Genomic DNA, 15951 nt, shown 5'->3' on the forward strand with positions numbered 1-15951 from the left:
GCAAGCAGAGAATTGACGGAAAAGAATATTAAATTATCGTTGAATGAGAGATCAAACGGAAAAATAAACAGGTCGGGTGAAATTGAAACAAAATTACAAGTGAGTAATTCGAGAGTCCAAATTCTCGCAGTTAAAATTTTCAGACTTGAAATTTTAGGAATTCTTGAAATTAGGAGATTTTCGAGATTTTGTTGATGTTACTTCTTATTATACGCGATTGTATTCTTGTGATACTTTACCCATTTTTGAAAATTGAGACTTTTGACTTTAGAGAAACTAAAACAATACAAAGCGTGCACTTGGCCATTTATTCTCACACACAAGTATTATATATTTTTAATAAACGTATATACATATATCTGCGCGTATATAATTAATTATATATATATTCACTTTTACTACTTAATTTACTTTTTTAATTCTTGCATAAATTCTTGATAAAAACATCCCTTGAAAGCAGGACTGGGGTCTCAGAGACCCCAATGATATTCTGGAAGTACCTTTAGAACTATCATTTATACTTTTTAATGTGTAATAATTTTGGTAATAATTTTTTTCTTTTACAAATTATAAGATTACCGTCATAATTCTCAGAAAATTCACGGTCTGAAGAAAAAAACCAATTAAAATATGATGATTTTTTCGAAATTTATGAGCGAAAAATGACCTCCAGACCCCAGTGCGGCTTACGCGTATGTAAAAAATAAGTATGGCCTGTGAGGGTTAAGTAAAGATTTTTTATTAAAGCACACTTAAATAAAACCGTTAAATGTTTTCTACACGGAGAGAATTTTCTCTTAAAATTTACCCTGAAATCATGGTAGTTGTGGGACAACATGTACATACCACCAAGAATTTTATGCGAGCTATTCTGATTAATATTTACCATAATAAAAGATATTAATATCTATTATATTAAAATATAAAATATGTTTGATTAATTTTACTAAAATATATCTAGGAAATTTCAATAATTTTTCAAAATTTACCAATCTGCTTGGTAATTTTTATCATGTTGTTTGTAAAATGTCTTTTGTATATTTTAAAAATTCCTTGGTTGCCAAGTTGTCCCAAGTTTGTAGTATATTTGAGGGTAAAATATAACAAAAAATTCTCTCCGTGTATTAAACGCAATTTTTAATTTTCCCATTACCCGTATGCGTTATCGTTATATACCTGTCTTGTCCAGTTCTTGCTTCGGACGATAATTTATTGGCGGCAAGTGTTGAAAACTCCTTTCAGAAAATTTGCTCATTTTTGAATGATTCGAGTTTTTAATAACAAAAATCACGCTCTTGTCTTTCAATTTTTTTTAAAGCGATTATAGTCAAAAGAAAAATTAGTAAACAAAAAAATTATAGCGGACATAATATACTTCTCAATTTGATTATCAATCCGATGGAATACAATCGACTAACGTTTCTCTAATTTAAATGTACAATTTGTCAGTGTAGTGTCAGTACTTTTTTCAGCATTACGCACGTACCATCGCAAAACGACTCCCGACAAGAAGCAACTCAGGAAGGCAGTTCTTGCGGTAAAAAAAGATAAAATTAAGACAAAAGTAGCCGCAAAACAATTTGGAGTCCCGAGAACTACGTTGAACGACTGGTTGAAGAAGAATATATAATGATAAAATAGCACACTTGGATGATGTGGCCGTACGATATTTTGGAGGCTTTGGGCGAAAATCAAAGTCAAGAAAGCAGCAGTGGTCGGATTCCGACAAGGATAAGATTAGGGACGATAACGAGGACGAAATCAGATAATATGTGCTGCGTGTGCTGAGAGATGACAGAGAACAGAGCTGACGAGAAACAGTGCATTTCGTGCGAGCGTAGGGCACATATTTGAGATATTTGAGACAAAATAAAAAGAATCGTATTTTTTGTTGATAGTATTGTTAATATCTTTTTACTCCCCGTTAATTTTGCGAAGCAAAATAAATCCCACTTATAGCACCTCAAATCAAAGCGATTCATGGTGGTTGCAACCTGGGAAGATTAATTGGAAGGTTCGATATCTAATATGACTGGTCTATACATGGAATGTATTCAAAATATAGACATAAACCCTAGTGAACTTTGAAAGAGAATGTTTGAAGATTTTACAGTTCAAATTTTAAGATTCTAGCTATATCTCAACGATAGGTATATGGGATCAGAAACTAAGTGCGTACTTTTGCCCCACTCTACTCTACTCTAAACATGTACATGACAGTCAGATACTATCATAAAATTAGTTATAGATTTATCAAAGAAATACCTAATAATTTTATGTAACTTAGAATAAATTTAATTAAAATTAATTTGAAAATTAAAGAGAAAAGACAAGCCAAATAATGATAATTAAATACATATTAATTTCTGTAAAATTATATTAACGTGGATTAAAATGCGAAAAAAGAAAGTCACAGATTAAAAATCTTTGAAATAAGAATTACGTAGAATGTCGGTCAAATGCAGAAATAAATAAAAATCTGTTTTACAAAACTTATTCCTTCACGCTTACTTTATTCTTATATATCCTTTTCATTATTTATTGAGTGAATTGTTTCGATCGCAAAGTTCACGAGGACAACACGTTTATCGCACAAAAAACAAATAAAAGCTTCGGGGAGGAATAGATAATGTATTATTATCGACAAATACGTTTGTCCTCTGCGAGGAAGAGAACTAGTTAAGGAGCAAACTCGGATTCGACACTACCTTTTGTCGCCTTAATTCTTTACGTGCATCTCAAGTGGTTTCTCAGATTTCAGTCAAGTAACTTTTTATTTTGTATTCATGTCTTCTCCAGTGAGTAAGAAGAGGAGGAAATTGACGGTGATAAAGAAGAGAAGGAAATTGATAAAAAAAGATGCCTTGTCATCTCCAAATCCGGAATCGATAATAGAGAATGTCTTGTCATTTTCTTATAATATTGTCCGCCCACTATTACGACGCGAGGATCACTTCGATTCCGAATGGGTATTTTAGATTTGATTAATTATAATTTCAAAGCTTAATATACACAGTGTACACCGATGCGTATGTGTGACAGTATATATATCTATATTTTGAAAGTAGTTTTCAGAATTACATGGAAGAAATATTTAAAGCATTCGAATGTTAATTCAATAATACATATTAAAAACAATATTCGCGATACGCGGTGTACTGTAATACATTCGGAAAATGAGAAAAATGCAATTTTGTTAATTTAGTATTTTATTTTTATAGACGGTAATTGAAAAGGGCTTTAAGAAAACAAAACCAGAGGAAGAACAGAAAATCTCGCGCAGCACACTCACATCGGTACTGTCTCGAACAAGAGAACACCATTTTGGTGTTTTGAAAACACCATTAAAAAAGGTAATAAATAGCATAATGTTTAATTTAACATTAAACTTTATGCTATTTATTACCTTTTTTAATTGCTATCAATTTCTCAAAGCTGCAATAATGTTAAAATTCATAGATTTCAAAATCTACGCAAAAGTTCGAAAAAAAAAGGAATAATAAATATACGAAGTACTTTTTTATTTTATACATATATTAACAAGCCATTACCTATATTATGAATATATATATGAATCTATAAAATAAATTTAATTGAATATAAATCTATAAAATGTAGAGTGAAATAAGCTTTAGACAATATAAATTAATGGAAATTCCGGAATTATTTTAAATAATGATTTATTAATGTTACACGAGAATTATAATACATAATATATGTATATCTAACTTTGATCTAAGCATTGGCATTGTAATACACAATATTATTAAAGAATGGCTTAAGATAATCTTTAACCGCTTCTCATTAACTGATAATTGTTTTAGTACCGCATAAGATCAGTCACAGGTGAGGTATTCCGTATATATCTGAAGAAAGAGTCTGAGCAAGAAACAACGAGCAGTGTCAAAGCACGTGGCGTGATTTACACTCTGCTACAGTTATCGAAAAAGCAAAAAAAGAAGGGCCTGAAGGGAGTAATAGCAATCTCAACGGGAAATTTCGCTCAAATTCTCTGCTATTACGGAAAGAAATTTCGAATACCGGTGACTGTTGTGGTGCCGACAACAACGCCAGATGAAATAGTCCAGATGTTTCGAGATTCATCATCAGATCATGCAGATGATGCAAATTCACGAGTAACAGTACACGTCGAGGGAAACAATATGCTTGAAGCTCATCAATTCGCTTTGGGCATCGCCAAGACAAAAGGCTTGGTTTATATTGACGGGTATTAAAATATAATAAGTTAAAATATCCTCTCGGTAAAAAATAACATTTTTGTTAATTATTTCCTGTATGCGATAAAAACTCCATTATTCAAATTTAGTCAAATTAAGGAACATTAATTATTACATAACATATAAGAATATTTTATTATCAATGAATGCATGTTTTGTTAGCACTTTTATCTTATTTTTTGACTTATCCAACAATATGTTACGGATATAGGAACGATAATCCAGATATAATCCTTGGCCAAGCTTCCTTAGGCATCGAAATGATGGAAGATATAAAGCCTGATGTGGTGGTGCTGCCGACGATGATAGATGGTTGCGGATTAACAACGGGTATTGCAGCAGCTATCAAAGCATGGAATAAAGATATAAAAGTTTATGTAAGTAAACAAGTGTTTTTCTATAATTACCAATTGTAAATTATTGTTTCTCACGTTTTGATCTAATTGTTTAATTAAATCGATATTTTATCCGGAAAAAAAGATTACGTCTATTTTATAATTATATAAATTTATGTTTTATAAATATTCTCAATTCTTAGGAGGTCCAAGCTATAGATGGTAATTGTTCAGTCCGAGATATTAGAACACAAACGACTTCACTCAATGAATTGGAAATTCCCGTAAAAGAATATGCAACGTATATTAATTCAAATGGCATACGAAGAAACTTGATTGACAAATTCCTTCCGCTAGGTAAAAATTGGATAGAAGTTCAGATAGCGACCGGGATTTTAAAAGAGAAAAACATCGATGACTCTTATGCAGCGCTAGGTTTAGCTCCGTTTCTACTTGGTGGGCTCGATGAACTGAAGGGAAAGAGGTAACTTTCATAATAAATTCAAGTAGTTTATTTTTAAATGCATTAATTTTTTAGTCATATATTTTACGTATTTCATAAAAATAGAGCACGCATTGGCCAGTTCTTATTTAATAATGTAAAAATTTAGTATAATAATATTATTTGAATAACGTTATAATTCTTTCTGTTTGTATCAGGATAATAATACCTGTATACGGCAAAATGGATTTTAATTAAGGAAATCATGACGTATCAACAATAATTGGAATATTGTGCTGGCCTTTCAAACTTTTACTTCAACAAGTATAAACTTTACATTTCTGTCGGATAAATTGTTGACAAAGATGAATTAGTAAAAACATCGTATACGTTTATCGTAATTATCCAATTCATCCGAAAAATAAAGTATAACTCCCGAGGGAGAACGCAAAAATTCAAAATTATGAAGAAAACAATTTCTACAATAATGTTTCTCAGTGACGAACTTAATTCCAAATGTCTAATCAATTTTCTGTACCGATATGGATATAGATACCTGTATTTTTATAAAGAGGAAGTGGTAAATTACCACACAATTTTATTATATGTGTCTGTAACAAATATCATCGATATATATTTTTGAAAGAAATTTTTAATATCTGATACACATAATACTTGATTTTTTACACAGATATTACTAATGACATATTATTGAAAAATAATATTAATCAATCAGATTTTCAGATTTTCGTGCAACTACATTAGATAACGTACCTAAGCATAATGCATCTAAAAATAATAAGATAATTAAAATTATATTATAGGGACGGCAGTGTGGTCTAGTGGTAGAGCGCCAGACTCGTAATCTGAGGAACCAGGCTCGAGTCCACTAGAGCCATGTAAACATGGAATGTTTTTCCGATAGCTGCGCCCCTCCGTGCAAGATAGGCTCTTGTGCGGAGCAAACTGGGCTCCGTCTTTCGGAAAGAGACGTTAAGCCGTTGGTCCAAAGGGTTAAAGTGACCCTTACGAAAAAGTAGTACTAGCAATTAGTACTACTTTTTCGTAAGGGGAGAGGAGAAGTATTGGAAGGATAATAGATTGCGAACCCTACGGGGAAATGCAATAAATTACGAATAAAGATAAAAAAAGAATTATATTATAGACTTTACCTTGTTTTATGTATTTTTTGTAAAATTATAATAAACGAAAATATGTCATGAAATTCTTTGATTGATTTAGTAATATCGATATTCTGTGTTATAAATATGATATACAAGTAAATATTAGTTTATATTAATATACATTTATTTACATTTTATAGTTTATATTAGTTTATGTTACTACATATGTTAGTACATATAGCTCGTTTATATTAGTATGTACATATTAATTTCTCTAATTGTAACAATAATAATTTTTCTAAAATTTTATCAACATGAACGAATATGTCAAACTAAAATCAAAGGTTACAGATCACGTTGGATCCGTCCGGATCTTCTAGGTCTCGATCTAGATCGGGATCGGGATTTCGAACGCGATGAATATCTGGATCTGGCACTTGTGCCAGATCTTGATTTCGATATAGAATGTGATCCCGATCTCGATCTTGACCATGAACGTGACTTCGATCTTATTAAAATAGAAATTATGTAAAATGTAGAATAAATGCTGAAATAAATAAAAAAGAAAAAAAATATTTCATAATATTTAATTCATACATAACATTTATTTCTTATCACGTGGCAGGACTATTCCTGCATATCCTTTTCATTATCCAGTAAAGTTAATTTGATTGCGAAAATTGTAAACACAATACAGTTACCGAAGAAGTAACAAACAAGAACTTTTAGAAAGGGGGAAAGATGAGTCACTGATGACAAGCAAAATTTGTTCTTAGCTAAAAAAAAAGATTAGTTTCTGACATTAGCCAAATTAGGTGCTTAACATTACTCCTTATCACAGATTACCTGCAATTCTGTATCAATAGAACTACGTCGAACAAAGTAACTTTTTATTTTATATCCATGTCTCTTCCCTTGCAAGAGAAGCAAGAGAATGAGAATAAGAATCATCACCAAGTATCTTGCTATTTTCTAATAACATAGTTCATTGCAAGGATTTATTATAAGGACCATTATTACAAGGACCAGAATTACGCCATATCGCTTATTATGAATGAGTACTTGAGATTTGATCAATCAGTTCCAAAACTCAATATTCTTACACGTAACGTAATGATACGTATACTTTGTGCATAATTCCGCTTACATATGGATATTTTGAAAATAGTTTTCAGAAATGTTTCGATAATTAACGATAATTTTCCATCTCCCTTTGAATATTAATCAATCTATGACATCTATGTTAGTGAATATTCAAAGTAATATTCGCGATACGCGATACATCATATTCGAAATAGGAAAAATGTAATTTTGTCAATAGAGTGTCTTTTTTTATAGACGAAATTTAAAAAGATTTAAAGGATTCAACAAAATATATGAAATTTTATATGCCAAAGTCAGGTCGGTATTGTTTTAGATAAGAGAATACATTTTTCGAGAATACATTTCGATGTTTAGATTGTTCGGAACAACACACTTTGTTACTTTCTAATATTTCTTTGTGCTTCATTCTAATAGTTCACGCAATAGCCATATATGTGAAGATTATATTATATCTGACTATTTTTTTTTCACCCAAAGACTAGTTAAGATGGTCGAGAAGAAGGTTTTTTGGAAAAGAAGGTTTTTTTTAGACATCTCGCAAAAAGAAGATTTGCAAACAAAACTTTCAATAAATAAATTTGAAAAAATATTTTACATTAAAATGTTAATAAATAAGCTTATACAAACAATTAATCGGGTCAAGTTTCTCAAGAAGGTCGATATAATGAACGACAAATGTCGTGCCGTTCGTTGATTGAAAGGTGTAATGGCCTTTTAAAAATGAGATTTCGTTGTTGCCTAAATCATCGAGTATTACACTATTCTCCAGTTATAGCTTCTAAAATAATCAACATCTGTGTTGTTCTCCATAATATGTGCATAGTACAATACATAATGTACCAGATCCGTTACCGGAAAAAGGGGATAATCTATTAGATTTTGGAATGTATGTTGATGACTGCGATATTCCAGAAATAAGAAATGCACGTAGGGTCAATCCAGATTTAGCAGCAGGCCGATTAGTCCAAAATCAAATAGTTAGAAACTATTTTACTTGAATTACACACAATATATACTCTTTGTAATTATTAGATAAATATATAAAATAAAAGAAAATTCATCTCTTAACAATCGTTTATTTATTATTAATCAACTTTAATCTATATATTATTTAAAATTCGTTTTTATCACTGCGTGTATGTATGTTTTAAGTATAATCTAAGTAAAAGTAACTCTCTCTTACATTACAACATAAACTTTTTCGTTTTAGTATTTATTTAACATCTAAGTATTTCTAGTTTTTGGTAAATATATTGGTAAATTTTCGTAATACATTTCTGTAGTATGCAAATATCACAATAAGAATGTGTACCTTGACAATAAAAATACCGACTAGTGCCATAATTGCTAGTGAAATAATTTTGTAAATTAAAATTAATTACGTAAATAAAAATGAAATTAGTATGTTACACACATTACATGTAAAATTACGAATTACCGTCACACACATTACATATAAAATTACGAATGAACATAAAATAAAATGTAAAAAAAGAACATTTTCTTAGAGGTAATATAATATTCTTAAAGCAAAAACCGTAGTTGAAATGAAAAACTGAAGATTATAATAACATACGAGTATAATCACATCGTGTTGCAATTATTTTTTGCACATTTCTTCGCAGCTCTTGCTATGCGCTCCTGAGCTTTGGCCGTTTTTTTCTTATATATTTCTTATCTTATATATATATATATATATATATATATAGTATAAGGTCGTCGCAGAATTTCTTCTTCATAGTATATGTCTTTTCTGCAACATTGGCTAAAATACGCGTAGAATCTTTTACTTCATTTACTTATTGCCTTGAGGATGTTCGTTTCGACTTTGTCAACGTAGATGGATCGTAATTTTCAGTATTTTCGTTGTTGTTATTAATATTTGATGTTTCGATGATTGCCTCACTTGCCTGTATAGCAGAAGTAGCTACTGAAGCTTCAATGACATAGTCATCATCAAGAAATTCTATATTTTCTGCTTCTACTGCCAAGTCATCCTACAGATATAAGTAGCAATTAATAATTCTAATTATTTATTAAACTAAGCAAATAGCATTATAAAAGGATTTTAATTACAAACCTCTTCGCCCAAAGTAATGTCCATACATGATTCCGAAATATCTGCATGACCCTCAGTTAATGATGCTGGAATTAAATCCAATACTTCTCGTTCATCTGGTGTAAGAACTGCACTGTACTGTGCCCCACCTCCCGTTTTACGTCGTTCCATGTTTATCCCTGCTTGCTTCGTTTTACTGCGAGAGCGATAATCTTGCCAACACTAGAAATAAATTGTTTTGTTATTAATTTCTGGAGATCGATCATGTATCTTTTGCCATAGGGCGGATACGTGAAAAGTGAAAAGTTATCTCTTTCTATTCAACACCAATAGAAGGAGATAGCCACGTGAAACTTTTCACTTTTCACGTTTCCGTCCTACGGGAAAAGTAACATGATCGCTGCCTTGGAATTAAATATTTGTTATATTTAGTAGATTGGTAAATATCCTGTAAATATAATTATAAAAAAATACTAATTCTGGATGAACTTTCATAAATTCGATGAGCAAACATCTTTATTCTTCTGTTATATTACCGGTTCTTTTCTTTTTATCCATAGTGCTGTAAAAAATAAAAAAATGGTGCTGTTAAAAAATGGTTAAGAAAATAGAAATTTGCATACTGAATATGTACCTCATTATTTACAACCTCTATACTCAATAACATATTCCCTAAGCCATGTATGTACATCAATATAACTTAAATAAAAAATATTAATTACCTTGATTTGAAAACGCGAGATATGTCCAGATTTAATAAAGATTATTCCCGATGCTTGATCCATACACTGAATCGGAATTTGCGCCGACCTCTTTATCAATTCGCCAGTCTGCAAAAAGACAGTTTTTGGATTAGTTTTCCAATAAAATTGCATGTCTAAATCACTATCTTATTTGTTGGATTAGTTTTCCAATAATATTATGTACATCAATATAGCTTAAATAAAAAATATTAATACCACGGCTCCGGCCTGCACACCGTGGGCCCTACTAAAGGCGCCACAGCCGTCGCTTGTCGCTTCCTCCTTTCTCTGGTCGAGGGAAGAAGGCCTCGACCCGCCATCTGTCGACGACCTCCGTATATTTAGCAGACAGATATTTCTTATTTTTTATTATTGCAATTGTTTGGGAATTGTTTAGCCAAATTTAGAAATATATTCTCATAGTTCAAGGAAATAACAGTTTACTTATAATTAATAAAAGTTAATTGAGTTAACAGACATAATTTTAAAAACAATTTTTTTCTTTTTAACCAACGTGAAATTATTTGGGAAACACGTCTGTAATGTTTTCAACGTTTTGGGAAATAATTATTTTATCTAAAAATCAAGTTTCATGTGCGTTTTCTGGGCTGCGGTCCGATTCACATTCACAGCGATGTAAGCATCTTTTGTCTTCGTTGCACATCAAATTTCAAACAAAGATAGAGCGTAGAGACTCTTTAATCAGAGTCTGGCCATAAGGGGGCTACTTTTGATAGGTCCGCCATTTTTCTTCAAAAACAAGAGAAAGAAAGAGAAAGAGATATAAAAGAGAAAGAGAAAGCAATATGAATGTATATAGCTTTCTCTTTCTCTCTTATATCCTTCTCTCTCGCAGGATTCTGAAAAAATCGCCTGTTGACCAGTCTCTGATTACAGGGTCTCTAATAGAGCGATGCTTTCAGCACTGTGAGAGTAAATCGGACCGCAGCCCTGGACAGTGTGACGTAAAGTGCATGAAATTTAAAATATACTATGCTATTATAATATGAAATCTTATTTGGAATCGTACTAGCTTGGACCTTTTTTCGTCCTGCTGCACTTGGGGTGTATAAGGTGGATCTCGCTTCACGTGTTAAGTTGAAACTTATTTTAGAATCGTACTAACTTGGACAAGGGTGCATTCAGGAACACGACCACTCACTGACATTGAAGGTTTGTTCGCGTCGCATACTCCAATAAACACCAAGAGCACTTGGATCACGGATAAAAGGTGGCGATTGGAGCAGATGAGTTTTTGGAGTGCGTTGGAGTGATTAGGAGCATGGTGAGGCATGCGACGCGAACAAACCTTGGGTTGCTAAGTAGCAATAGAATGTAATTGGTTCTTTCCTTTGAATCCAACCAATCACACTTAATTGCTACTTAGCCACTCATTGAGCAATTGTGCTTCTGGATGCATCCAATTGGCTACGTTTAGCGGAAAAAGCAGCTCAGTGAGCTCTCAGTGATTCTTTAACATGATTGGTTCTTGCCTTTGGTTCGTTTTTGGATCTAAGTGTAGAAACCAATCGTAATAAAGTGTCATTGAGTATTCACTTAGCTGCTTTCTCCGCTGAATGCAGCCTTATAGCGTTTTCTACTGGGAAAACTGGTGCAGCATCAGCGCTATGCTAGGTTTCAATGGCCCTGTTCGTTTTCGTTACACTTTTGAACTAGTGCAATATAAGTTAGAATAAAAGAACATATATTTGTTTCATTCTAACTTATTGCACTATGCTGCACTAGTTCAGAAGTGCAGCGAAAACGAACAGACCTAATGAAAACTGCACTAGCGCAATAATAGTGCAGGTTTAATTCGTATGTACTTGACCAGAAATTAACGTCTTTTTAAAGAATCTCTATATGAAATCGTTTGTATTTCGTATGAAGGCTTTTGAAGTGCAATTGAAAAGGTTTGCGAGTCACTCGTTCAACTGTAATAAATTATTTATCTTTACACCATGCATTTAGCCGAAATCATGCGGATAATTTTAATTAAATATTTATAAACTCGGTAACTAGCCGAAATATAGATTTTTAGTTATTTATGTTGAAAGTAGAAGGCGCTACTGGTCCCGAAGTTCCATCGGCTGTCGCACCACCTACATACTTGAAAATTTTGACAAATCGCCAAAACACGGTATGCCCCACAGAATGTTTTAAATTCAAAGTCGAAAAGAGATATCACTGTGGCAAATCCAACAAGAACAATAAAAAAAATAATACAAACATTTTTTTTATATTATCAGAGAGAAACCTGAGAGCGGCCATCCCGCTTCGAGGGACGTCTGTCCTAATCTGCCCTCTGAGAAAGTGGGCACTTTCAACTGCGCCCATTACGCTCGATAACGGTACATGGGTTCGTGTCCGTGCTATGGTTCGTGTCCGAACTACTCAGATGAAGGGGATATGCTGGCCGCGCACACCAATGCAAGCCCCTCTGTCCGTGTACGCTCGGCACTCGGCAAATCGATGATGTGCTACGTTACATTTGCGTTTATATTTACAAATTTTAATGTTGCCGGCACGTGCTAAACAGCTACGTCATAACCGGCACGTGCTAAACAGCTATGTCATAACTCAAGAGAGAAGGAGACAGCAGATCGTATTAAACTCTGTTCTATATAAATGTAGTATATTTATAGTTAAATATAGTATATTTATAGAACAGAGTTTACCTTATTTCCAGTGGCAATTGTAATCGCGAAATGCTTTAAAACACATTTAGAAATGTACCATTGTTAGATAATAAAATCTAATTTTTATCTTATATTTTTTGTATGTTCCCTAATTATTTTTCCTTATATGTTTCTAGCATGAAAACTGGCAGTATTATTTCACACATTATTATTTTGATTTGCTATCAATATACACAATATATGTATAAGATAAAAAAATGTTTGTATCATTTTTTTTATTAATCTTGTTGGGTTTGCCACAGTGATATCTCTCTTCAACTTTGAATTTAAAACATTCTGTGAGGCATACCGTGTTTTGTCAATTTGTCAAAATTTTCAAATGTGTAGGTGATGCAATAGCCGATGGAACTTCGGGAACAGTAGTGCCTTCTTCTTTTAACACGAGTAACTATCTATATAAAAATCTATATTTCGGCTAGTTATCGAGTTTATAAATATTTAATTAAAATTACCTGGATGACTCACAAACTTTTTTAATCACACTTCATAACTCTTCATATAAAATACAAACGATTCCATACAACAACTTTCATTAATTTACGGCCAAATGCTTGGTGTAAAGATAAATAATTAATTACAGTTAAACAAATGACTCTACAGTTAAACCTTTTCAATTGCACTTAAAAGTCTTCATACGAAATACAAACGATTGTATATAGAGGTTCTTTAAAAAGACGTTAGTTTTCGGTCAAGTGTACTATACGCGAATGCAGGTTTAGTGTGGTTCAGTGAAACATCACATTGCACTAATGAGGGCTACTTCGACCAAACTCTGATTAACTTAATCCATCGGAAATGACCAATCGCATTTGTCAATCTGCTTAATGAGCAAATGCGATTGGTCATTTCCAATGGACTAATCAACGATTAAGTTAATCGGAGTTCGGTCAAAGTGGCCCTAAAATATTTATTTTATAAGTTCATCTAAATAGGAAAAACATGTAACTACACGAACAAAAATTGCTTATTTTATAATAATGTTCTGATTTATTTTTTCAGTTTCCAAGAATTTCAAGTTATTTCAAATTCGAGATTTAGACGAAAATTTTGCAACTTTTTAAATTGTTATCAAAAACAAATTGTCCAATCAAAAAAATCGTACGCTTAACTGAAGACAATTTTGTTATAAACATTCTGTTCAGATTTCAAGTTATTCGGATAAAAATTGACCGAGATATGCGAGCGCCTAGCTACGAAAATGTAGTTTCGAGGCACCACATGCTGAAGGCGCAAATATTAATATTTTTTAATGATTTTTTTTACAATATATTTAATATATGTACTTTAAAGAAATGACAAACTAATTTGATTAAATTTATTATTTCTCGTAAAAAAATTCATGAAAATAGCAGTTTTTCCGGCCGTCACAGTCGTTTCCCCCCTTAATGTAATATCATATCTTAAAGCACAAAAACAACTCAATTTCAACTTGCATTGGTATTCCACCATCTCTAAAGACGGTGGAGCAAAAGTTGCTCTCAGTGCAACATTTTTGCACCAGTTTTGTCAATTAGAACGGTCTGTCATTGTACGATTCAGGTTTTCAATTTTCCACGCAAACCGAGGTCTACCCCCACCCACCCCCGCCTACATGTGTACTGTTTATATTGTAGTAGCATCACTTATATAAGATTGTTAGCATCAGTATTGTAAATTGATTATCAATTTAATAATGCAATACTAATATTCCAAAAATAAAAATATTATTAGGCATAAGATCTGCCGATGACTGTTCTGTTTTTATTTATCATTGTGTTACACCTTATCAGTCTAGACTGCACTGTAGTATAATTTTGATTTTTTTTTCAGTTGCTACATGTAAGACACGTTGGAATAATATTCGCGACAATTTTCGCAAATCTTTGAAACGGCGAGTAACTAAAAGTGGACAAGCTGCATCTAAAATCAATAAATATAAATTCAAACAGCTATAGTTTTTGTTTCCATGCTTAAGAAAGAGAGACAATAAGTAATATTATTGATGAAGAAGATCAAGAACTATTGCGAAAAGAATTTTCTGAAAATGACAATAATTAACAATTAACATCGAGACAACAACCAGATGATTTTGAAGTTTCTAGCGTACCGGAAAAGTGATCTTAGAAGACTTCTTTCCCACAAATTTCCTCTCGTCTATCTAAGAAATTAAAAAGCGAAAATAGTTCTCCCACATTTAAAAATCCTGATACAGCATCATCTACGCTAATAAAATATCTTTTAGAACGTAACAAAAACGAGTCAACAGTCAACTCATCCAGTAGATACTTTTCTTGCAGGCATTGCTTCAACTTTGAAAACATTCGATATATTTATCATTTAAATGTTGCAAAAACAAAAATTTTTATAACTGTGCAAGATATGGAATTGCAGCAGATTATGCACGTAGACCGTCATTCTCCTGGGATATCTAATGCACCATTACCTTCTTTACTGTCGCCTGGTAAGGCCTGGTTTAATTTACAGTCATTCACCATCGCCCAACTCAACTATTAACGTTCCACCATATCTAAAATATACAACCTTGCAGTCATCTAATTCTACTGTAACTACTGTATCAACATGGTCTAACTCACATTATATATGCTCAAATATTAATACCGGAAGAAACAGTCAATACGGAAACAATGAACACCACAATAATACATCAATGACAAAATATCCATCACATTCTAATAAACAATAAATAAATAAAAAATAAACGCGTGGTCGCCACGCGCGTTAGAAGTGAAACTTCTGAAGGCAAGGCTTTGCCATAACTTTTCTGAAATTAATACAAAAACAATACAACGGAATTAGTCACTCCAAGCCGCCCGCAACTCGAAAATGTAGGGTTATACGCAGTTCTCACTATGGTTGGATTCGGGGAGCGCGCTATTAGCGCTATTTGCTTATTCTATCCTTGTTTTACACCTGATGAGCGATAAAGATAGAACGATGCAATAGCGCTAATAGCGTGCTCCCCGAATCCAGCCTATATCCGTCTCGCCAGTGTCGTACGCCTGATCAAATTTTCATGACGCGTTTTTGAGTCGCAAAATCGAACTTACTTACCGATCCAAAAGGAGTTTTACTTTGTACGCCTGTTGGTCGCATTTTCATGACACTATTTCGTGACGTTTTTTCGTGTCGCACAATCGAACTTACTACCGTGCCAAAGAAGTTTCATTTCGTACGCCTATTGGTCGAATTTTTATTACACTTTTTGTG

The 15951-nt window shown here is 32.4% G+C and overlaps 2 protein-coding genes across 5 annotated transcripts; one reads left to right on the forward strand and one right to left on the reverse strand.

The window, feature by feature from the left end:
• Positions 1-2700: 2700 nt before the first annotated feature.
• Positions 2701-6243, forward strand: LOC139785459 (L-threonine ammonia-lyase-like). The gene is made up of 6 exons (XM_071724616.1): positions 2701-2969; positions 3222-3353; positions 3825-4228; positions 4450-4615; positions 4777-5057; positions 5234-6243. The coding sequence occupies exons 1-6, from the start codon at positions 2787-2789 to the stop codon at positions 5271-5273; spliced, it is 1206 nt and encodes a 401-aa protein (XP_071580717.1). The 5' UTR covers positions 2701-2786; the 3' UTR covers positions 5274-6243.
• Positions 6244-6301: 58 nt separating this feature from the next.
• LOC139785460 (uncharacterized) lies at positions 6302-10398 on the reverse strand. Of its 4 annotated transcripts, XM_071724620.1 has the most exons (6): positions 10262-10398; positions 10025-10132; positions 9796-9864; positions 9324-9524; positions 9154-9240; positions 6302-9008 (listed from the first exon to the last, which is right to left on the reverse strand). In XM_071724620.1, exons 3-6 carry the CDS (start codon positions 9814-9816, stop codon positions 8979-8981), a joined length of 339 nt encoding a protein of 112 aa, XP_071580721.1. In that variant the 5' UTR covers positions 9817-9864; positions 10025-10132; positions 10262-10398; the 3' UTR covers positions 6302-8978. The 4 variants fall into 4 exon arrangements, with proteins under 4 accessions (XP_071580721.1, XP_071580718.1, XP_071580720.1 ...); XM_071724617.1 differs by having other exon boundaries at positions 6302-9240; XM_071724619.1 differs by having other exon boundaries at positions 6302-9240; positions 9839-9864; positions 10262-10397.
• Positions 10399-15951: the final 5553 nt, after the last annotated feature.

The sequence above is a fragment of the Temnothorax nylanderi genome, unplaced genomic scaffold (genome assembly GCF_030848795.1).
Source record: "Temnothorax nylanderi isolate EJ_2023f unplaced genomic scaffold, tnyl_v1.0 TNYL_tig0807_pilon, whole genome shotgun sequence".
NCBI lineage: Eukaryota > Metazoa > Arthropoda > Insecta > Hymenoptera > Formicidae > Temnothorax > Temnothorax nylanderi.